Here is a 24,399-nt window from a genome sequence, read left to right as displayed (position 1 = left end):
TCCCCAATTCCTCATAACAAAAAAGACAGCACTTACGCTGTGTTCTTTTATTGCCTGACAACATTAGAAGGATTTAAAACCATTAATAGCACTCTTTTATTGTAAAAACATCTCTGAAGGAATCCTTTTAGAGTAAAAAGTCGTGTAACACAAGCTTGTGATTGAAGAAACTGCTATTTAATTTTATAAACAAGGTGAGGTGGGGTAAGTGCGTTACCGCGTTCTCTCTGTTGTAATAAGAGTAAAAATGTATTTGTTAATTGTTAGAAATCTTCTTAAAAGTGATTTCAATCCAACGACGTAGGTGCAGCTTCATCGTTTGTGGGTTTTCTCTGCCTAATTTATTTAGATCAGTTAGGTTGCACTTTAACAAGATGTGTACAAGTTTGGAGTCGCAATAAGACCTTTGTTTTTTAGTGAAATATTCAACTCTGAATTATAATTTTTAGTAGATATAAAGATTTTTGATTAAAATTTACATTTAAAATAAGAATCGTAGATTGTTTTTTAATACTTATTGAGAAATGTATTAGTCTGCTCATACTGTGGAAATATTTATACACGGGGCAAGTGTATATTATTTTTATTGTTTTTAGCTCAAATCTTATATTTACCGTTTTTTTTTGCTCAATTTAAATGTGATTTTTACATTTTTTAACCGACATGGTTCGGAATTATACTAGAAAATGAAATCGAGGAAATTATACTCAAAACACATTGCAGGAAGTATGAGAAGCAACTAAAGCTGAACGCATAAATGCTTATACAGCAAGTAAATTAACAATTTATTTTGTACATTATTACTTTTTACGCAGTAAAATTATTATATATTAAACCGTTTTTTATTTTAATTTTCGTTTTAACTTTTTATTTCGCTAAAGTCCTATTTTTATACTTATCACAAAAAGTGTTGTTTTGTTTAAAAGTGTGTAAATTGGAAACTAAACCAGATTTTTTAATGTGGTAAAAAAGCAATTTGCAGCTGAATTACCATAAATTCTGCAGCTACCCGATTGAGTAATATAATCTTCGTAGTTCTTTTTGTGAGCTCTATGATAGTAATTTCTTCTCCCATTTACAAACCCAGGCGCTGCATTGCACTCCGGTAGCAGGTAGAAAGCACATAGAGTGTAATTAATTAAATAATGCTTATATTATTTGGTAATAATAATAACATTTATTTTATTATGACACACACACATCATAGAAGGTGGTGGTGAACAGGAAACTTTAGTCTTCGAACGTAGGCCAATTCAAGACATCATAAGATAGTCTTCCATCGCTTTTTCTAGAAATTCAGACGCAATATGTGCATATTTCAATGCGTTTGCCTCTGATATGTATTCAAGGAGATCTGTTTGATTGCCGTTAAACAAAGGTTCAATAAACAGATAACTCGAATTGGCAGCATTTTTCTAAAATAATAAATTCAGAGGTATTAGGCTTGAATCTATTAGGAAAGTCAAGAAAATAATATTTACACTACAATTTTGTATCACATAAGCAAATATATCTTTCTCATGGTTTAAAAAGAATTCCAGTAATCGAGAAATCAGACAGGTTATGAGGTCAAGTTCCAACTCCCAAAATATCACAAAAAAATTTGCAAATATGGATGTTAATGTAGAAAGGAAAGTGTTTAATTCCGGAACTTTCCAAAACCCTGTAACAAAAAACTGAAAAAGGGATAAATCAATGTAGATGCATATGCGTATTTAAGCAGTTTTAATAACTTGCTTTGATGGCGCTCATATGTGGTCTAATTTCCAAATAGTCTACTTTAAATCCGTCTGCAAATGATATATTCATGTAAAAACCAGTTTTTATTGAATGTAAGTTAAACCTAAAAAAATAATTTGTAGCATCAATAAAGTGTAAAACAATGTTTTTTCACTCACGTTAGATTTCCTTCACCGAACAGCGGTATTTTGTTAATGATGGCCCAATCCAGGTCATACTTTTCTAATTTAATTCCCACTTTTTGGGGTATCGATATATTAGAACCAATTGTGAACACTTTAAGGTCGTCATCATATTCAAGTCTCAATAAGTCCGTTTTATTTGGATTTACTATCAAACCGTCCAAACCATATAGTATTAAATTAGAGTGATCGAGATATCCGGCCCTAAAACAATTTACATACTGTAAAGGAAAATTAAACATTTAGTTTACAATGTGTATTGCAGTAAACTATAGCGGGAAGGGGTCTTAACTGGCGGGCTTAAAATTCATTTTTCATATGAATTAAAACTGAACATACAGGAGTTCTCAAAATAGATATCTGAAAATACGTATCTGAGAATAATGCCACGCAATTAAATGAAAGCAGAGCCGAAAGTTTGTGTTTGATAAACTGGAGGATCCGGTATTTAAGAGCGTTTTGACTATAGTATATACATTTCGCAGCAAAATTAACGCATAAATTTTAAAAGTGAAATATTTCAAATCTAAAATATTTTTTAACCGATACCTGCATATATAAATATTTCTTAAAATGTTTTCATATTCTGTAAGTTCTTTTATTGCTCGTCTTTTCAAATACACTACATCACATTTGTCATGAGTTTAAATAATTTTTATTATTGTGCGTTAATTTTGCAACGAAATGTAGTATGGTAGTATATGGACTACTGTGAATGAAATAATTATGTATATACATATAAATATATATGATACATATTTGAATTGATTTGAAATGTGATTGAAAATTGATTGAATTTGAAACTAGAACGAAAAGTCTCATCTATAGAAATAAGAATATACAGAGCCGCCCATTAAAAATCATGTTTGTTTTTAGTAATACATATGTGGGAAAGGTAATATACAATTGATTTTTCTTTGATGCTATAAAATACTTTAGAAATTTTTATGCAACTTTTGTATTTGACACATTTTTCACAGTGTTTCTAGAGACGCGGCCGAAATTTACCTAAGGAATATGTTCGGAATTTCTTGTAGTATCCGAATATGCAATAATACCATAATATCTCCTTATCAACTTTATCGGATAAGTAGCTTTGGTCTGTCCCATCCTGCTTGCAAAGAATCCTGCAACTTTGATATAAAACTTTTTACACAAACTCCTCAATTATTGAGATCAGTTACGTAGGAGTCCATATAAAATTGACCACCCTGTATACACTTACATAAAATGATACTTACGATATATTACTTATTGTTAAGTTCCAATTGGCTTTCTTCATAATAATAAGGTCTTTGAAAAGTGGGATATATTCTTTTATTAAAATTCGGATTATTTTTGCTATTTTCTCTGAAATTAAAAAAAAAAGGTTATTAAGTTTTAAAAATAAGCAAGGTACAATAATATTTCTAATAAAATTAAACGCAATTAAAAATATATTATAATTATTATATTTCGCCGTATATACTATATTAGGGTAGCCCAAATAGAATGGTTGATTTGAGTTTTATGACATAATGTCAGATGTCATATGTCACTACCATGTCATACCTATTTTTATTTTTAAGCGGCAATATATTTAAGGTTTTTGTTTCCCGCCGTATACAATTCGAATTTCGGAATCTCCATTCGAAATCTTCACTTTCTTTATTTTTATGGTATGCGTTAGAAAGTAACATCGGATACATACTGCCAAGTTTCTTTTTTGATAGATACGAATTATAATTAAATAATATCACAAAATGTTTTTATTGAACTAAATGCAAAATAAAAATTTACTTTTCAAAAGACCCTTTTGCTCTTTGCTACATAAACTGAACCTTCTAGGTTCAATTGAAAATAATATCGCGATGATTGAAAAATTTTACCTTGAATTTATTTGTGCCGACATCTCACAAAATATTCAAACAAATCTTTCAGTTGAATATTTCGAAATTATACCAATAGACAACAATCAATACATTTAATTGAGTCACTAGAAAGTGCTAAAATGTATTACTTTTTGCGACTCTTACCTAGTGTGGTCATGTCATCATTGGCGTCATCACCTGTAATTTGATGATGAGTTAATCCACAACAAATCATTAATAACAAAACTAAAGCACCCTTCATTTTTTTGCTTTTCCTCTAATTTAGTTCGAACTAAACCCTTTTTCCCGAACAAATCGTTTTTGTACACTACGTGCGATGTACTACAGCTAATACCACAGATGGATAAACAAATCACTTGAACTTTAACGTCCACCTGTTTATCGTAAAAGACGCAATTATCAATAAATTATCTTGCATAATTTGGCTATTGTTTTGATATCGCACGTTATTTCATTGTTCGACTATCACTATCTTTATCCTTGGGAATAAGGACCTAAATGGTTGTGACAAAAGGCTTACACCAGAAAATAGGTTCAGAAGGACATAAGGTTCGCCCTTTGTGGCAAATTTGCGTAAATTTGAAGCTTAAGGAAATGATATTACAAAATCTGAAACCATTCTTACTAAACCCAAAAAAATCGTTTTAATTTGATAAGATATAATAGTAATAAACGTGAATCCACATTTTAATACAAATTCTAATGTGTCTAGATATTTTATTAATACCTTGGTAGGAGCGTAAGTAAGCCATTCAATACATCTCCAATTGTGTAATTTATTAATAAAAATTTTAATTAAAATTTCATATTAGCACATCTTAAATACATAAAAATGAAAAGCAACTTTTCTATTTAAATTACTGTAGCAAGACTAAATGTACACAGTGGCTTAGTATAGCTACTGCGAAATGGCTACACGAGGCAAATTTTATTAACTTGACTAATGTATGTTATATAAAAGCCCTTAAAATTCAAAATCGCCTTCCGAAATATGTCGTCGGGCTTATTAGTTAGATTGTTAATTAAAGAATTGAACGTTAAATTGTTCCTTTATTTTTCTATGGCGCTCCATCCATATATATGAATTTTATTTGCTCTTGTCTCATACTTTTAAATTTTTACAGCGCGCTGTTTACATGTAGATTAACCAACCATAGAACTTAAATCTAATATAATAGAAGCAAATTTTACCACTCATTAAGCAGGGAATGTATTATAGTCTGTTGTATGCAAGATGTTTGTAGTTTTCACAATATAACGTAAATGTTTAATTTAGTTTTGAAACTGTAAGTTGTATTATTGTTTGCCACCTCGCCAAGATGGATGCAGCTTTCAAACTGAAGAAAGAGAATCCTAAAAAGAAAGCCAATTTTTTTTCAAAGTTATTTTTTGCGTAAGTAGTAGAGTACTAAGTATCAACGTATACGCGCAGAAGAACTAGAAAAGAGCAATTTGAAATCAATTTTACGTTTAAAATAGTGAATAGGAGCCAGGCATTTCCAAATATTTCAAACAGGACTTGAGTGAACTCAGATATCTATAACTGTCAAAATGACAAGAGCGCCACTGTATAACTGTCAAAATGGAAGGAGCGCCGCTGTCTATAGCTATCAAATTAACTTTTCCAAGTGGGCCTAAAATTAACCCCAACGCGTCGAGGCAGTTCAAGTCGTGATTGTCTTGAGGACTGGAGTTGTACAGGAAATGCGTTATGTAGTTCATGTACTGATTTATTTATTTGCATTATAGTGAATCACCTTCATTCTTACTTTTGGCCAATGACTGAACAAAAGAAAAATTATTTTCAGATGGACTATACCACTCTTCTACATAGGCAGCAAAAGGAAAATCAAGCTCGCAGATCTCTACCAGACCTTGCCAGTTGACAAGTCAGAAGTAGTAGGAGAAAAGTTGCAGCGGTACTGGGATGAAGAAGTTAGGATGGCAAAAGAAAAACCAAATAAGAAACCCAGTTTACTTAAAGCTCTATTTAAAACATTTTTCTGGGATTGTTCGGTCTTCAGTATCTTTTTCTTCTTTCAATTTGTAATTTTAAGGTACCATCGCTTAAGTGGCATGAAAGCGATTCAAGTAGCAAAAACTATTATCTATAATGTAGGTCACCCCAACCTCTGGTGTTAGCATATCTGGTGAAAGAATTCGAATCTGATGGTACTAGAGATCGAATGGCTATCTACACATGGTCCTCAATACTCATTTTAATATCCCTATTCACAATTTTCTTCATGCACCATGGAAACTTTGGAGGGATGGCTGTCGGTATGAGGGTTCGCATAGCTGTCTCCTCATTGGTGTATAGAAAAGTAGTAGCAAGTGCCATTAAAATAACCAGAGAATGCTTATAATAGTCTTATATCAGATTATGAAGCTGAACAGGCAATCTCAAGGAGACACTGCTGCTGGACGCATAATAAACATTCTCTCTAACGATGTCCAGAGGTTCGATCAAGTGGTTGCGATACTGCCTTTCATATGGATGATGCCAATTCAGGTGGTTCTCGTCACTTATTTGATGTGGCAGGTCATAGGAATCTACTGCATGATTGGCATTGGAGCAATGGTCCTCATAACCATACCACTGCAAAGTAACTATAATATAACATGAACTATACATATACTATAACTTGAAATGCATTTTAAGTCTATTGTGATTATCCTTTTAGCTTACCTTGGTAAACTTGCAACTCAGCTACGCTTACAAGTGGCTCAGAGATGTGACGACAGAGTCAAACACATGAACGAAATCATTAACGGTATTCAAGTAATCAAAATGTACGCCTGGGAGAAACCATTTGAGAAGCTTATTGAATATCTAAGAGCAAGGGAAATTAGAGCTTTGATAAAATCATCATATTTAAAAGGGTTTTACTCTAGTGCCACTGTATTTGTAGAGCGTCTGACTCTATTTCTAACTGTGATTGCCTACTCCCTAATGGGCGAGAGGGTTACAGCAGATATCGTTTTCTCCATGGCTCAGTTCTTCAACATTCTACAGCGTAAGATGCTTATTTGAAGTAATTTTGTTTTCAATAAAATTCAATTGAATTTTAGTTGCTATGGCAATAATATATCCCCTGGCAATTACTTTATGTGCCGAGTCGTGGGTTGCTATTAAGAGACTACAAGAGGTGTTAGTGCTGGATGAAAAGGAAGAATCTATTATTGAGAAAATGCCAAAAAAAGGAGCAATTTTAAAAGAAGTTACTGCATCGTGGATCAAGCACACTACAGCTTTGAAGAACATTAACTTGGTCGTGCCTGAAGGAAAATTATGCGCTGTCATTGGCCCAGTAGGCTCGGGAAAATCGTCACTTTTGCAGGTTTATATTTTTTTAATGGGTTAACCTTTCTCCAATTTATTTTTGTTACCTTGCTCATGCTTATCTAACTCCCTATGGTTGAGCTCCAGAAACGGACACCCTGTACATAGCTAAAGTGCCTTAATTCTCTTTAGCTGCTGCTTGGAGAACTTACGCCCACTACTGGAAAAATACAACTAGGAGGTACTGTCTCATACTCAGCGCAAGAACCTTGGCTGTTCGTAGCCTCAGTTAGAAAAAACATTTTGTTTGGGAAAGAATATGATTCTCTTCTCTACAAAAAAGTGGCACATGTTTGTGCGTTGGAGAAAGATTTCAAACAGTTTCCTTACGGTTAGTAGCTCCTTCCCGCGATAAATCATATTTCAATAGAAGCTAACCTGAACTAACTTGAATTTACATCTGCAGGCGACAGGACCTTAGTTGGAGAAAGAGGAGTGTCCCTTAGCGGTGGACAACGGGCAAGAATTAACCTGGCGCGTGCCATCTACAGACAAGCTGACATCTACCTCTTAGATGATCCTCTGTCAGCTGTGGACACCCATGTGGGCAAGCATTTATTCGAGAAATGCATAGTGGAATACCTAGAGAATAAAACCCGCATTTTGGTCACTCATCAGCTGCAGTATCTCAAGAAGGCTGACGTAATCATTGTTTTAAATGAGGTACAAACATGCACGCTTTATCCCTGCTCTGAGCTGAAACGTGAGACCATATAGCAATATTCGCTTTTAGGGGAGAATAGAATGCGTAGGAACCTTTGACGAGTTGTCGAATGGTAGCCTTGGTTTCACGAAATTGCTGGCAGCTGCTGATGAAAGTGAAGAGGACAAAGATAAGGAGAAGCAGGACACTGATCACTCTGCCATTGACGTAGCAAGAATTAGTTTAAAAAGGAGAACCTCAACTATTGTTCGTTATGATAGACCTGTTGCTTCAAAAATGTTTTACATCTTCATAAATCTTGCAGAGCAAAGCTGAGTCAGTATTCGAGCAAACAGTTAGAGAAGAAGAGCACGAAGAGGTTGTGAATTATGAAGGAAGCACTCCATTTAAGGATTATTTCAATGCGGTGGGGAATTGGTGCTTTTTCATGTTCGTACTGTTCCTGTTTGCAATGTCCATGGCTGCGTGTACTGGTACTGACTATTGGGTTGCATATTGGTGAGTTCCTAACAGTGTGCAATCATAACGAAAATGGTATATTTTCTGCAGATACACGTTTTCATGTTGCTCATATATTTTTCGCGTACGAGCTCCACAATCCATCGTGGTTGGCATGCTCTTCCACCTTATCCGAGATCAAAGATTTTGTATGTGAAGCAATTGACTTTTTTTAAATACCCATCAATTTCCGAACAGTTTCACTCAAATATAGATTTAACGATTACCTGCGCTTTTCTGTTGCGCACATGCGATTTTGTGTCGTGCGACTAAAATGTAGCATTTGTAGGTGCGCGTATAGAAGCAATGGCAGTAGGAATGTTTCATTTTAATTTGCAATAATTGAATGGCAAGAAAAATAGAGCGAATTGCAACTTTTAAGTCGTTGCGAGTTTTTAATCGCAAGTGCGAGCTAGGCCTAATAAGTTCTGCTAGATGCGGTTTTCCCCTAAATGTTCCCAAATAGCTCTACTACCCTCTATGGGCGGCATTGCAAACAGCGCACTATGAGCTAATGATGCGCCATCTGCATGTCACTTGTGGTATTGCGCGTTAGTTGTTTACGGTCGGTCTCTTAGTACGGACGCTTATGCACGATTAGTCCAGGCGCATTTCGGATTTTTGAAATTTCAGTTTTCGTTACAAGTTTCTACAACCAAATGGAAAGTCTATTTGTATAGTCGAATAGAACTTTTTATTCCTGTGGAGATCATTAGAATTTATAGATAGGTAGATTCAAAGATCTGTCCACCCTGTCAGAACTGTTTTCGGCTTTCCAGAATAGAAGAGGTAGTTTGAGGAAAAATATTTTAACGACATTTGGCCAACAGGTATATAACGTACTTGGGCGTCATTATGCAAATTATCATATAAATTTGAAATTCGCATGTTAGCTCCTAATTATCGGCCTTGCAATGCCTCCAATTATGTACTTAATGAATTTTAGGACAAAACAGGAAGACATTCGTTATGTAGCAAACCAAAACGTCTCAAACACTACTACTTTTCTCAATCCATCCAGTATAAAAAAATCAATAAGAATCAGTGTCGAGGACATATTTGACGAAGTCGAGGCAGATGGTCAGGTGTATACACTGTTCAAAACTCAAGTAGCCATATACATTTACACTGGCCTAATAGTGGCAGCCGTAATTTTCACAATAACGAGAGCGATTTTCTTTTATACTATGGCCATGAAATCATCGACAAATATTCATAAAAAAATATTCCATTGCTTGCTAGAGGCACCTATGAGATTTTTCGACGTAAATCCAAGCGGGAGGGTTCTTAACAGGTTTAGCAAAGATATGGGGGCAATTGATGAAGTACTACCTAGGGTTTTGATGGACGCAATTACAGTGAGCAACATTCTACTACCCATTAACACTCAAAATAAATTATGAAGACTGTTCGCTTTTGTAGATTATATTGGTCATGGCCGGTATATTGGTAAATGTGGCGGTCTCAAACTACTACATGATAATAGCTATGGTAATATTGGGATATGCCTTCATGAAATTAAGAGGTTGGTACATAGCCAGCGCTAAAGATATCAAACATCTGGAGGGAATAGGTATGTAGGTCCAAAATTATTAACATGATCACTATAATTAATATTGTGATTAAAACCTACAGCAAAATCACCAGTTTTTTCCCATATAACTTCTTCGATTAGCGGATTAATTACCATAAGGGCTTTTCAGACTGAACAAAATTTAATTCAGGAGTTCGACGAGCACCAAGTAATATATTCGAATTAGCACCAATATTTAAGGTATTACATTCAACATGTTTCTAGGATGTCCATACATCTGCATGGTTTTTTACAATCATGTGCATGGTATCATTTGGACTATGGCTGGATATTATGAGTGTGATTTTTATAACCACCGTCACCTTCGCCTTCGTGCTATCTGTTGAATGTAAGATCAAAACTTATAATATTACACCTACTACTACGCCAGAGACGCAGTTCATGGGTCGCTCTATATGTAATTTAATATTGAAATAAATTATTCTAGTTGGAGGTACTGCTAACGGAAGCCTAATGGGTTTGGCTATATCACAGTCTCTTATTTTAACTGGTATGGTACAGCATGGTATGCGTCAAACTGCCGAAGTAATTAACCAATTAACGAGCATTGAAAGAGTCATGCAGTATACGGTTTTAGAGAACGAGGGTCCGTTTAAAACACCAGAAGGTAAAAAGTTAAAATCTGTTTTTACATCACTTTCGAGCTTAAATGGGTCGGAAAACTGCTTGTGTCCAATAAAGATGCCACTAAATATTATTGATATCTACAACACAAAAAAGATCTGAACACAAGGTTCTCGGAAACATTCTTCTGTGTAATTTTATGTACGTGAAAGGTGTAGGCTGACCGGTACCAGTAAGAATACCTGAAACAAACATTACAGACACCTAAAGCGAAAGCTACGGACACGTAGAGCGTAAAACATCCCGTATATTTTTGAATATTTTGACATTTTAAAGGGATGACTTCTAGCATATCTTACCTCTCTATCAGTTTTAGAGATTCAGATCCTCAAAAATGAGCTTTTATTAGAAAATGTGTAAACAATTTTCATTCTCTACTTGCGTTCATCGACTGAAAAGCTGACTCCTCTAACTAATTTTATTGACTATCTTCTTAGATAATACTCCAAAGGGACCATTCCCAAAGAAAGGGGCCATCGAGTTTAGAAACATGTCATTAATCTACGTTAGAGGTGAACCACCTGTTCTTAAGAACCTCAATTTCAAAATTGAAGGTGGTGAGAAGGTGAGATGTATAAATAAAACCATAGATGCGTTTCGTTTCTAATCTATGGTTCCATAGATTGGTATTGTCGGGAGAACAGGTGCAGGCAAATCTTCGCTAATTTGGGCCCTTTTCAACTTGGCACCAATAGAAGGACAAATTGTTATAGATGATGTGGACACCAGAACTTTAGGTTTAAATGATTTACGAAAAAATATATCCATAATTCCTCAAGAACCGGTGCTCTTCAGTGCTACCTTACGGTACAATCTCGACCCCTTTAATGAGTTTGTTGATAAGAGCATATGGGCGGCTTTAGAGGAGGTATTTTGAGATTTAATGTAAAAGAGTGTGCTGGGAGTAAGACAACCCAGTTTTTAGGTGGAATTGAAAGACTTGGCAACCACCTTGGATATGCAGGTTTCAGAGGGAGGAAGTAATTTTAGTGTTGGTCAGAGACAATTACTATGTTTAGCGAGGGCCTTGTTACGGAAAAATAAAATTTTGGTCTTAGATGAAGCTACAGCAAATGTAGATGCAAGGTTGGTTGATAACTTAACTGTAATTCTTTTAAATTCTAGTCTATTCTTCTCTTCAATTTCATTCGTAACTTAATCCTAACCCCTTCAAATAAATTTCTCAGGACCGACAGTCTGATTCAAGCAACGATACGAAGAAAATTTAAGACTTGTACAGTATTAACGATAGCCCATCGTCTGAACACAATTATGGATTCAGATAAAGTTTTGGTAATGGGTTCTGGACAAGTGCTTGAATTTGACCATCCATACATGTTATTGCAAAAGCCAAATGGAAACTTCTATCAGATGGTTCTACAGACTGGCTCTATAATGATGGAGCAATTAAAGGCCTTGTCATTACAGGCATGGACACATAGCAATGACTCGAAAGTGCAAAAAAACTATTTATCTTAATTTCATTGCTTCACTTTCTATTCCTTTAGTTTAGTTTAGGTCCTATCTCTCTTTTGTATGTCAAAAATAAAAAATATAGGATAAATAAAGTGTTAGTTTTTTATTTATGTCGAACCTTTATTTATAATGTTCGCAATTACGTTGAACATTAGCAATATCGAGATAAATTGAGGCCATAAATGCGATTAAAATTGGCACACTTACAAAAAATAAGGTTGAAATCGTGGTAGGAGTATAAAGGGAGTCTCCAATTCAACGGTTTTGTAGGGTATATCGTTTTTTATTGTTATGATAGTGACAGAAAACTCGTCACAATCTTAGTTTCGTAGATATAGAGCGTTTTAAATGAGCTGCATATTGGGAGCTCCTCTGTATTTAATTTAAAGAAAAAGTAAAAAATGGTTTCTGATAAAGTTTTTATTGTATAATCGAGTAACGTATTTTTTTCTTGTAATTTTGAAACATCCGGTATATAGTGTGCAGACCAGCCAACATCCGTCAACCATTTGATGAAAAAATTATGGGTGCGTAGAACGAAATTAACATAAAATTAGGAAATTACAAGTATCTAAAGAAAATATATGAAGATTTACAGATAAATTATCAAGCAAGTGTTTTGGAAAGTATGGACAAGTAATGACTTGGATTTGCATTTAACCTTTCAAATCGATGAGGGCTGCGAAATTTCTAATTACACTAATTAGACGAACTGGTATACTTTGGCTTGTTGTGAGATCAGACTTAAATTGTTGGCTATTTGTACTTTTACAATGTTTGACAAAGAAGCTGCAAGCTCCGTAGTTGCCGCAGAAGCTACTGACACACATTTATTGCAGCCTGTAGCAATTTTCGTAATAGTATTTCTCGTTTTTAACCTTTGAATCACATTGCACTCCAATTCTACCAAATTTTACGTTTAATGTGTTAGTAACAAATAGTAGAATTTAGCCAAATATTCTAGGCAATTATTGGTACATTAGGCTCACGTGTTGGCACCGTTATGGCAAATGTTAATGCTTATTTTATGGTTTTAGGAGAGGGAACTCGTAAGAAAGTACAATTATATTTGGTCAACAAAAATATATTATTGCTCTGAATTATGTTACATAAGTATCTACGCATATATATATATATATAATAACGAACATGAACACGACTTTTCTACAAATACGTTAATGACCCCTAAAACGTGATTGATTACTAGAAGATTATTTAACATTTCGGAAATATTACAACCACTTTAAAAACATGCACGCAACGCATTATATACTGTGACCGAGAAAAGATAATCCACTTTGTATAAGTCCTCTTTCTTCTGGTTCTATTCCATTTGAAAACAATTTCAATTTTACAACACAGAGTAGATCCACTCCGATCCAACCAAATTAAGTTACCACACGTTGCGAATCTTCCCAAACTAGGAATTTTTGATACACGTGTTAAGTACAATAAAATGAATGTTTTAACGGATTCTGTCGCAAGCTACTTCTGCGAATAAAATAAATGTAAAATATTGCTTAACACCGAATTAGTTCTGAGTAAAGCTTATTATGACATAAAGTTACAATAATGACCATATGGGTAGTTATCAAAGTAAATTATGGTCAATGGAACGCCAACAGCTTCCTTCAAGGAAGCTAATATTTATTATTAATTTATTAAATATTTTCAGCTTAAATTCGGTATTGTCTGAAAGTTGCCACGTAGTTTACAGTTACAGTTTGGAACAAGTTGCTGTTAAAAGCATAAAGCAGAAGGCGTCAAGCTCATTCGAACATGACATTTGAACAAAAATCTGGACTAAGTTTTAAACCTAGTCCAGTTAGTTATTCAATAATAATTTGAAATTGTCTTCTTAATTTAATCAAATAAAACGTATGAAATTAAAGTCTCACTGCAAAAGAGATTAATAACCACCTACTAATCTCAACAATTTTGGTCTCTTTGTCAGAGTTTAAACAGTTTGTTACAGCATGGGAATCCAATTTACATGTTGAAACAAACCCTAAAAACTCATAGTTGAAGAGAAAAGACATAACAAACAGTTTTTAGAAACAAGTATTATTTTACAGAACAGTGCTTAATCTAATAAGACATATGAAATTAATGCCCAACTGTTACTAAAATCAACAAATATAAGAATTTATGTTTATTAAACGACGTATTTAAAGAGCTAACTACATATTAGAGAGTCTTTGGGACGCTTGTTAAAAATATTTCCTTAAAATGATGTCTGTATTCTCCACAGTAATAAACTTACAGCATGAACAGCTTTTTTACAGGATATAACGAAATACAACATTAAATAGCGTTAATGCTGAAATAAACGTAGAGTTTATATTCCCAAGCGACCTTGAAAAATTAGGAAGCCTTAACAGGGCTTGCTGAAAAAATTCTCATTTTTGTTTCTTCTCAAATCACTACAAATGAATTTCATAATGTTCTATAATGCAATTAACAGTCCTTGCATTGCTATGAAATGTTCCTCATTTATACCTATTAAACCAATTAGTCGTTTTACGTAGTAATTTGAAAAACCAACTCAAAATATGGATTAAAGAATATTATCGTTAAAATAATTAAATTTCATATCCTTTAATATAAGGAATTCCTGTTCCCACCCTTTTTTGATAGTCTACATAATTTTGACCAAAAAAGTTTAACAATGTAATTTCCTCAATGTAGATTCGGCTGTTGAAAAACATCCAGGACACCACTGCATAGGCCACAATGCACAAGGGATTCAGCAAAATAATCTAAATTGTAATAAATAAAAATATTCTGGAAAGTAAATAGTTAAATACCAGTTTTTTTTATCTTACTTGAGTTCCAATTGCCCAATAAAACCATCCAACATAACTTGGATGTCGAAAATATGCATAGACTCCCGTTGTCACAAGTGTTTGATCTTCAGCCTTTTTTGATTGAACCTATAATCGATTTAATAACAATTGAGACATGTTTACATTCATCGTTGTGTTTTCTTACTAAATGATTAAAATTGCGACCAGCAGTAATCATTGCAAGTTTTCTTAAGTATTCCCCAAAGACACATATAGAAAGACCAACATATGATATACTCAAGTGCTGTTTCAATCCTAAAATTGTTTTAAAGCCCGTTATATAAATACGACTTACGAACAAACAAATTTATGTTGCAAAAAATCGATTACACCACTTAAAACTTACCAGGAAAGAAATATGCCTCAATGAAAAATTCGATCCATGAACTAACTGCAGCGGTTATGTACTGTGGGCTATGGTTAAGTACAAATGAGTCGGTTGAAACTTGGGTGGGTTGAATAATTGCTATGGCGATAAACTCGGAGAAGTGGAAAAAACTCATAACAGACATGTAAATTCCAAATATTCGCCAATGCGCTGGACCCGTTAAAAACACTTTTAGTCCAGTGGAAAGAAGAGCACCTAACAAAGCTGCACGCCAAGAAACCTATAAACATATTTTGCATAATTCAATATATAGAGTGTTATGCATAAGAATAAATAATGCGGGTATCTTGAAAAGCGTTACCGCAATACAACGGCGGTAATATGGGGTAAGTAACATTTTCCATCATCAACCACGGTTTAGTCACCTAAAAAACTGGAATAACATAAAATTTATGGGCAATGTTTTATTGGGACACCATTTTCATATAGGAAAGCATAGCTCAAAATGGGAAAAGGTTACTCTTTACATAGGGTGGTAAAAATTCACTGGGAGTTAGAGGATATTTTAAAAATTTGTAGGAAATTTTATAACATTAGCAAGCTCACTTTAATGAATATGTTCTTTCTAATATTATAGAATTTCAGTTGATGATGACTGAAGATGTTAACATTTTTTTGTTGGTTCAAGGATTTCTTGGATCTAAATAAACTCTTTAAAAAATAAATTGTCAACATGTGCTAAATAAATAAAATAATAATTTTGTAAGTGCAACAGTTTACATATTGTCAACATTTTTATCCTATAAGGGTTTAAAATGTGCAAAACAACAATATTTATAACTATAATAACCATACAATAACTATGACAACAATATAACCATTTTTTCTCAGTAGACTGTTTTGACGCCTACAATGTCATGTAATATAATTATATTACTTACTTCATACTCATTGTACTTGCCTTTATGTAAACACTAAAAATTCCAAACTTAAACTATTCCCGAAGAAAATACATCTTCGATTCAATTAAATATATAATGTCATTCTAACGTTATACCAGCGTAGCATTTAATTATAAAATACAGGCATTGAAATATGTATGTGTATGCAAAGAGGGATAATCTTACAGATATTTACCTCAAAAGCTTCATGTTTGCATTGGATCCTAAGACGCACAAAGGTTATAGCAGTGGCAATACTGAAACAATAGATACTACTGTAAAAGAATATGTTCCCTATAAAAGTGCTGATTAGACCGAATACGGTATATAAAGTGAAACTTATACTAAATTCTACAATGGCAATATTTTTGTGAGAGATCATTTTATCTATTAATTAAATTATTTTTTAATATTACTTGAAAAACATAAAATACGTTGTAAGCAAAAAAAACGAATCCTAAATGGTTAAGTTACATTTCTAGCAAGAATTTGGTATGTTTTAAACTGAAATAATCTCTCAAAATAGATATCTTGTACATTACTTCCGCTTTATATTCATAAACATTGCCATAACCAAATTCTTTCAAAATCTCAAGGTAAAATCAAAAATAATAAGTCAGCTGTTAGGAACAGGTAGACAGCTTGCATGTACGACAGTAAAAGCAATGATGCCACAAGAGAGCTTGGGGGTATTGATGTTCAAAGAAAGTTTGGGAGAAATAATTTCGAGCAAAAGACAAATTAAAACACTTAACACTTTTTCAATTACTTAAGCACTGTTACATAAAGAAAGAAGAATTTCTGTCTTTCTGATAACGATATTTGCGATATTATGTGGTATAATATTATTGTGTCGTGAATTGTTTGAAGTCCAAATTTTCATTTTTTTAAGCTATTTAAAATTATATTGATTTAAAACGCATGGGAATTCATGTTAAGATGAGGAAGATTTCTTACTTTGTGTTATTTACTTAGGCAATACAAGAATGGTAGTAGAGCAGTACGCTGTGTTGCCTTTTTGTTTTTCTGCCTGTTTAATCTAACATTTCATGTTTGAGATTAAGAGATGTGACCTTGCGTTAAATGACATATGACTTTTCTTTATTTAATTTTTAAAAGGCCCAGAAAATGTAAATAAATAAATACTAATAAATATAAGATTAGCGAACAATTAATAATAATTGATGATACATCATACATTATTTGATCATTACTTTATGCCAAGATCTGGTGCTTTGAACTGTTATCTTATCTGAGGTCATTAATTTAATCTTTTGACTCCCGTGTAAATTCAAAACTAGTGGGACCCTTAGGCACATTACTCAGTACCACATTATATATTTATACTTTACTTCGCCAACGAGTATTTGTCGAGTCTCCTTGATATCGAAATATTAGAATTTAAACAATTTTTGTCTCAGAAAAGTACCCTCTGTAAATTAGTTTCTACTGCCAAAGCGCAGCAGGTTTCCTTCACTGACCTTGGCTTTGGTAATCAAAATCATACAGTTCAAGGATGTGTGATACGCATCAACACACTTGAATACCCGTTTGATTAATTACGCTGTGTCTCAGCATCTAGACCTGTGGTTAGTTTTTGTTTTTCTATCTGCTTGAAGTATTCTCTGAAATAGTCAGCAGTTTAAATACTATTGAAGGTAAGTTATGTGTTTAGATATCCACCAGTTTTTAGACTAATTATGTAATAGAGCATGGTTTTTCTACTATTTGTTTTGTAATATTAAGGTCCAGTTGTTCAGTCATGACTTAAACTGGATTCTGCTAAACCCAATCTTCACATATATAAACACATATAAGAAATATATTGGGTTTAAGTGAACCAAGCTTGTGGCAAGATTTGACAAGTCCGTTTAACTATACATTAAGCACCATCCAACTAGCTGCATAAATAAAAATAAATAGTAGAGCCTTATTAAGCTTGTATTACATTTTGCAACTTATTTAAATTTAAGCTTGGCTTGTGGACCTATCGAGAAAATAGAGTTAAAGTGTTTCTTTGGCCTGATGGAACCTCATTATTGTCAATTAAAATATTCATTCAACTTACAGCTGATGCCTAACTTATTTTAAGCAAAGTCTCTAAGATAAAAATGCACTGGGTGCAAGTCTGCATGCAAATCTTGGAAATTGTAAGAAATACAAAATCAGTCAAATTAGGGAAAAGTTGAAATATATGAAGACCATATACTCATGCAGTGTATATGGTAAAAATTATTTAATCTTAAAGTTTTAAGACATTAAACCAATAAAAATTTAAAACAATACACATGTGAGCTCAAAAATTTGTTAATAGATATTTTGAAGTACTATAATGGTATTTTAAGATGCAAATTTCTTAATACAGCACATTGAGCATGAATCCAAGTTTGTGAAACAAGGAGCAAAGCAATCAGTTGGCAGTGGATGAGTGCATCTAGTAATAATAAAAACTGAAAAATAATTATTCACTTGAAAGCAACTATTAATTTTTAGATGGTAGAAAGTTAATAGCACTGTGAAGTAATAGTTAATATTTCTAAATGCCTTTTGCTGGTATTTGCCGCTTCAATTGTATACATCCATTCTAGCCAACACAACAAAGAAAAAATAACTGTAGAAGTATGTTAATGTACTTCATATTCTAACTGATATCGGTAGGGTAAAATAGTCAATTCTGAATTAGATGAACAATTTATTTGAAGAGTTGAAATAAATAAAGATCTAATGCAGACGGTGAGAGATCAATTGCATTGTCCTCATTTAGAGTATTTATTGTTCTTTTAGTAACTAAATACATAAATACTGAGATAACATACAACTTGATCGTTCCGAATTATTTCCTCTAATGAAATTATCCCTACGTTTAACGAAAAACTTTTATAAATAACTCGTTTTTGTTACTGATCTAGACTGTTACTGAATTGCTGAAAGCATTTTTGCAAGGTCTTTTAGTAAAAAATTTACATTATTTATTTAATTTTTTTTTTAATTATTAATATTTGTGAGTTAAATGTATGCATATTGTGTTATACATAATTGAATGGGATATATTGGATTGTCTGGAAAGTTCATGCTGATTTTGAGTGAAAATTGAAACAAAGAAAATTTATATTTTAGCATACACTTATTAAAGTTTATAGGTGCCATTCTATTCTACAATCTTCGAATTTCAAAAATTTAACTTAAGGCATACGTGAAAAAAACGCAAAATATGAGAAAAAGTGTGAAACTTTGCCAATCTGTATATTGGAGATGATGCGTTTTTTACCATGAGTCTGTTAGCTTTCTTTTATTATTTTGCAATGTACTATCGCCCTCCGAAATATCTCTACGATGATATGTTACATCCTGCATACTTGCTTTCTCATTTTTTCAAATTATAAGGGGTACCTATTTTTAAAATTTTGCGTAAGATAAAATAAGAAGGAGAGTTTTTTCCTTGTTTCAGATGAATTCAATTTCTGTAAATCCCAACTATAAACAGGAGCGTCTTCTCAACTTCTTCCGTGATCAGAAATTTGTCGACTGCACCTTCAAAATAGGTGACCAAGAGATAAAAGCCCACAGGCTGATTTTAGCATGTAGCAGCCTTGTTTTCGAGAAAATGCTCTATGGAAATCTTGCCTCAAACGAAATAGTTCTTTGTGACATTGAAGTGGACGAGTTCAGTCAAATGCTGGAATTTATTTATACCGAAAGTATTATTTTTACCGATATACTCAACGCCTGGTCAATGTTTTATATTGCCAAGAAATATATTCTTGATGATCTCGTTGAGGTATGTTTAGAGTACATATCTGACAATCTCACTTTGAGTACTTTGGTGCTCAGTTACGAATACTCGGAGCTTTATAGTCTGGATGCCATCAAAAATCAGTGCTTCCAGGACATTGTGGATGGAGTCAACGGGGTCTTTGTCAGTGACTATCACATGAAGCCTTCAACTCTCAGGACCATATTGAAAGAAGATCTTGTTATTACAAAAATAGATCTTGTTTGCAAAATACTCGATTGGGCTATTACAGAGTGTGAATTCAAAGGTGTCAGCACCGAACCAGAGAATGTAATAGAAATCCTCAGAGAAGAAGACATTCTAAAACACATAAATAAGAAATGGCTTTTGGAAATGACTTGCGAGTATTGCAACGACGTTTTAGTCATGTGTTCGTGCGTCGACGAGCTTACGCATAAGAGTTTAATATTTCTTAGTAGTGAAGTGGAGTGGGATGGTGACCCACCAATAGAGAAATTTGCCAAATTAGTTCCTTTTATTTGCAAGTCTAAAAAAGTCTTCAAAATTGCCCGAAGAATCGATTTGCAACCTTCGGAGGAATTCATCTCTAGCGTCTCTGTCAGTACCGAAATGGTAGTCTCGGGGATGATGCTGTGTACCGAAATGAATTGCTCAGTAAACGTTAATGACGCCGAAGAATACAAAGGTTGTATAGTCATTAGATTTTGTGAGCAATATTCGGACAAAAATGTCGTGAAGCCCACAATCATGAACAATATATTTCCGTATAATTCTCAAGTGTTTATACCGCTGCGCTTTGCAGTTACCTTAAGACCCGATAAAATTTACGATATTAGAATCTCCTATAAAAATTATTGTTCAGAAAAGAGGTCTAGTATTGTTTGTAGTTATATGAGTGACGAATTAATGGATAAGAAAAGAGGGTACTCGAAAATGTACTTCTATGATTTCAATGGCACTCTAATTAAAGGAATTGCATATTATCCAGTTTAATGTCTAATTAAATGATATTATCTTTTGAGGCCAAATATATGTGACGTTTATGGATATTTTCAACTTTTAAATGCGAAAGAAATAGGTATATTTTGTTTAGGTAATATAGATATTTATTTTATTACTTAAAATGCTTTAAATGAATCGTGAACAAAATTAGTGATAGTGAAAGCTTTTTTTCCCTTTATGAGGGGTTGCTAAGGAAAGCTGAATACTTGTGATCTACTCTTAAGAAATACCTATTATTTAAAATAAATAAATTCGTTCTAACTTGTAGTACATACAGTTTACTCACTATATTCTCTTCTGTTAGAAACTCAATTAACTGATTCCTGCAGTTCAAAAGGGTCTAGGGACTTCTAAGTGTCAGGAATGTTCGGAAATCCCCATCAGGTATGCGTATGAAGGCCTTTAAATGACTCTTACTAATTATAAACATACATTATTGTAATATTATTCCGATATTGTGTATATCCCCATGGGTTAATTGCCCACCGCATCGATTTTGTTTAGGATTAAACATACAGGGTGTAACATAAATAGGGGTTTTTCTTTTAACACGACATAGACCTCAAAAAACTAAGCAATATTTTTATATAGCATTTTTTTGAAACCTCAAAAACAACCGAAATATGCGCCTATGAAAGTTTTAATAAGTACCATATTTTTGGCTAGTGTTCACTCCGGGACTATCTACAAAAGATGTTCGAAATTGTCTCCATTGGTTTCATTTGTACGTATAGTCAATAGTGATAGTTCATCAAAATAACACCTGGAGCTAAACTTCACGACCGATTTTTAAGCGGCTCGGGTAAATTGCATAAAAACAGTAAACATTAAATGTTTTTTCGTTTTTACAATAGATGATCATTTTTTGTGGGATATTTTATTTCCTTTACATTTAATTTACTATTGTATGCAGGAATAGATTTAGATTTGATACAAAAATTTATTAAAACTCATCTGCGTATATTTCTTTTTTTTTTGAGATTTCGAAAAAAGTTATATAAAAATATTGCTTAGTTTGTTGAGGTATACGTCGTGTTAAAAGGAAAACCCCTACTTATGTTACACCCTATATTTGGAGATCTTCATAAGTATATACCTACATCCAATTTAGCCAGATTCCAACTTCCACTTTATCTAGATGATTCGTCTCCTGGCTACGTACAAAAGCAGTAAGGAGATTTGCAATTGATTTTCTCAGGGACTATCCTGTCGGGATCCATTTACGGAATTGTTCGTCCTCCTGAGGGTTCAGTGGTGAAGCATGGAAATTCCACGGTGTTGACCCATAGGGCACGAAAATACCTCGCTAAAGTTTTTTGTGCTGGAAAAATTTTAATTATCTATCTTTTTGTCGAAAAAGGGTACCATAGTTTCCGATATGGTGGTTTAATCGATTCTCCGAAAGGGATGATGCCGATTATATGCGAGTAGAATATACTAGGTGTATTTTCTACGCGGCTAGACATGCGCACTTTCCGCAAACCAACTGAAAGTTATCTTTAAACGATCCCTCTCTCGTTTGCTATCTTGTTTAACTCGGCTTTATATGTAGATTGGAATCTAGCTCAACACAAGCATAATGTAAGGAACTTGAAATATGCAAAATCATAATGCAATTTTTCAGCACATCCATCACATATAGGCAAATTCTCAATATACATTAACTTTCAATCTCATGTCCGCTCAGTAAATTTCATAAATTATTGTATAGACAAATTGACCCGTATCTACCTATATACGGTATCCAGTTGCGAGCGTGTGTTCATTTCTCCGTTGTGTTTACATATAGTCTCCCCTATTAATAGCGTACTATCAAATTGTATGCAATATGTATGGACCATGTATGGTATGGAAACGGAATTTATAGTGAGAATCAACCTGGTTTGTATACGGCATCTGGTTACGGGCGTGTGCACATTTCTCCGTTCCGTTTATATACCGCTAGTCCTATCAAATTGTATGCAATGTGTATAGAATGGATATGGGATGGAAAGAGAATACATAGTGAAGATTAAGCTTGTCTTGGCTCAAAAAGGATATCATCATTGTTTTTGAGCTAAGGATGATATTCGTGGATACACAGATGATATACATGCAGGTATTACCAGTTTAAGTCGGTACATAGGAATTGTGCAAGTGAGAGAAGGATTGCAGAAGGATTAATATGTCTCCGACAAAGACCAACCTCAAAGTGGGCAAGGCCAGTCCGGCCAGCGTCTCTTCTTCGACGTTTTATGGATTACGCTGCCTCCGCAGTGATGAAAATTTTCAAAAATATTAAAGTAAAAAGTGCCAGTGTAAATAAAGGGACTCTGCCCGTTAAAATCGAAATTCCTTACATGCCTTATCTGCACCGGTCAATTTATTTATTTTCCGATATCATTTCAAACAATAAACGAGTCATTCCGTCTCGTTTATCAATTGACCTCGAGTCTACAGCCAGTATCATCGGCTTAGTCTTGGACTCATCAAAAGATCATAAACACATATCAGCGAATTGAGATCATCATATAAATCAATGACGTACCTAAGTTATGCTATAATGGGAAAATATACAATGATTTATAAAAAAGTAAAAAATCAAAACTAATTTAATCCATCACTAAAATTTATATCACCCAAAATTCTGAAACGGTGAGAAATCTGAATTGACTCCGCCTATTTCAACCGCTGGTCGCACGGTCCACTTCGTTGGTCTTTGTCGGAGGCATATTAAAACTTATGCAGGTCTTCTCCCATATGCACAATTCCTATGTTCCGACTTGAAATGGTGACACATGTCTATGCATCTCCACATATATCGTCTGTGTGGTTACGTTAAGCATTTACATATTAGAACGCTATTATGGTAGCTTACACTTACGCACATGAGGGTGCACCATACAGATACTTGAAGAAGTACCAAAATAAAATTCAATGCCTCAATCAAATCCTATATACATATATATGTATATATGTATATATGTATATATATCGATAATTCCATGAACGCAAAAAGAAAATTGTTTGGACAGTTTTTCTTAAATATTGTAATTATTTTTTCTTAAATGCTACGTTATCGTAGAGATATGATAGGCAACGTGAACAGCAAGGATTTCACTGGTCTCGGACAAATTTGGTCTTTGACTTGTTTTATCGCGAATATTCCATGAATAAAGAAATAGTGGTCAACTTCTCAAAATTCGTATACTGGGGAGAAATAAAAAGTTTAAATATCATAACATGCGGTTTTATGGGAAATTGACTTACCAAAAGAGTAAATGAATTGGGTCGCGGGAAACGTAATTTCGAGCAGATTTGAATTTTGAATTTAAAAAATAGCGGCCCTTAAAAAAGCAAAAGGGAACAAATTTTAAATCTCGATCGGCAATAATAACTGAGGCTGGACTATGTATGTTGATATATATCCGATTTGGGTCACTTCGTTCTAAATGAAATTAAACGCAAAATTAAAAAGAAACATAAATAAAGTTTATTAATACCAATTCTACGTAAAAAATATAAAATTACTACAGTCGAAGAGATAGAAAAGAAAA

General features: G+C 33.4%; 4 protein-coding genes across 5 annotated transcripts; 2 read left to right on the top strand and 2 right to left on the bottom strand.

The window, feature by feature from the left end:
* Positions 1–1,159: 1,159 nt before the first annotated feature.
* Positions 1,160–4,119, bottom strand: LOC136414014 (uncharacterized). Its single transcript, XM_066397799.1, has 6 exons — positions 3,938–4,119; positions 3,164–3,272; positions 1,899–2,126; positions 1,738–1,843; positions 1,482–1,676; positions 1,160–1,415 (listed from the first exon to the last, which is right to left on the bottom strand). Exons 1-6 carry the CDS (start codon positions 4,032–4,034, stop codon positions 1,254–1,256), a joined length of 897 nt encoding a protein of 298 aa, XP_066253896.1. The 5' UTR covers positions 4,035–4,119; the 3' UTR covers positions 1,160–1,253.
* A 946-nt stretch (positions 4,120–5,065) lies between these two features.
* Positions 5,066–11,842, top strand: LOC136413921 (ATP-binding cassette subfamily C member 4-like). The gene is made up of 19 exons (XM_066397686.1): positions 5,066–5,186; positions 5,602–5,850; positions 5,913–6,117; positions 6,174–6,399; positions 6,478–6,810; positions 6,866–7,134; positions 7,269–7,467; positions 7,543–7,799; positions 7,870–8,046; positions 8,105–8,298; positions 9,245–9,656; positions 9,721–9,871; positions 9,934–10,040; positions 10,097–10,220; positions 10,320–10,499; positions 10,954–11,081; positions 11,139–11,384; positions 11,435–11,602; positions 11,704–11,842. The coding sequence occupies exons 1-18, from the start codon at positions 5,113–5,115 to the stop codon at positions 11,498–11,500; spliced, it is 3,597 nt and encodes a 1,198-aa protein (XP_066253783.1). The 5' UTR covers positions 5,066–5,112; the 3' UTR covers positions 11,501–11,602; positions 11,704–11,842.
* A 1,244-nt stretch (positions 11,843–13,086) lies between these two features.
* ste14 (isoprenylcysteine carboxylmethyltransferase ste14) lies at positions 13,087–16,682 on the bottom strand. Its single transcript, XM_066397854.1, has 5 exons — positions 16,304–16,682; positions 15,185–15,446; positions 14,984–15,093; positions 14,818–14,925; positions 13,087–14,751 (listed from the first exon to the last, which is right to left on the bottom strand). Exons 1-5 carry the CDS (start codon positions 16,487–16,489, stop codon positions 14,575–14,577), a joined length of 843 nt encoding a protein of 280 aa, XP_066253951.1. The 5' UTR covers positions 16,490–16,682; the 3' UTR covers positions 13,087–14,574.
* A 774-nt stretch (positions 16,683–17,456) lies between these two features.
* Positions 17,457–21,128, top strand: LOC136413988 (BTB/POZ domain-containing protein 6-B-like). Of its 2 annotated transcripts, none has more exons than XM_066397763.1 (2): positions 17,457–17,765; positions 19,556–21,128. In XM_066397763.1, the coding sequence occupies exon 2, from the start codon at positions 19,556–19,558 to the stop codon at positions 20,852–20,854; it is 1,299 nt and encodes a 432-aa protein (XP_066253860.1). In that variant the 5' UTR covers positions 17,457–17,765; the 3' UTR covers positions 20,855–21,128. The 2 variants fall into 2 exon arrangements, with proteins under 2 accessions (XP_066253860.1, XP_066253861.1); XM_066397764.1 differs by lacking the exon at positions 17,457–17,765 and adding an exon at positions 19,454–19,493.
* The last annotated feature ends 3,271 nt before the right edge of the window (positions 21,129–24,399 follow it).

The sequence above is a fragment of the Euwallacea similis genome, chromosome 16 (assembly GCF_039881205.1).
Source record: "Euwallacea similis isolate ESF13 chromosome 16, ESF131.1, whole genome shotgun sequence".
In the NCBI taxonomy this organism is placed as follows: Eukaryota; Metazoa; Arthropoda; class Insecta; order Coleoptera; family Curculionidae; genus Euwallacea; species Euwallacea similis.
Note: the sequence above shows the minus strand (reverse complement) of the source record. Positions and strands in the feature narration are given on the sequence as shown.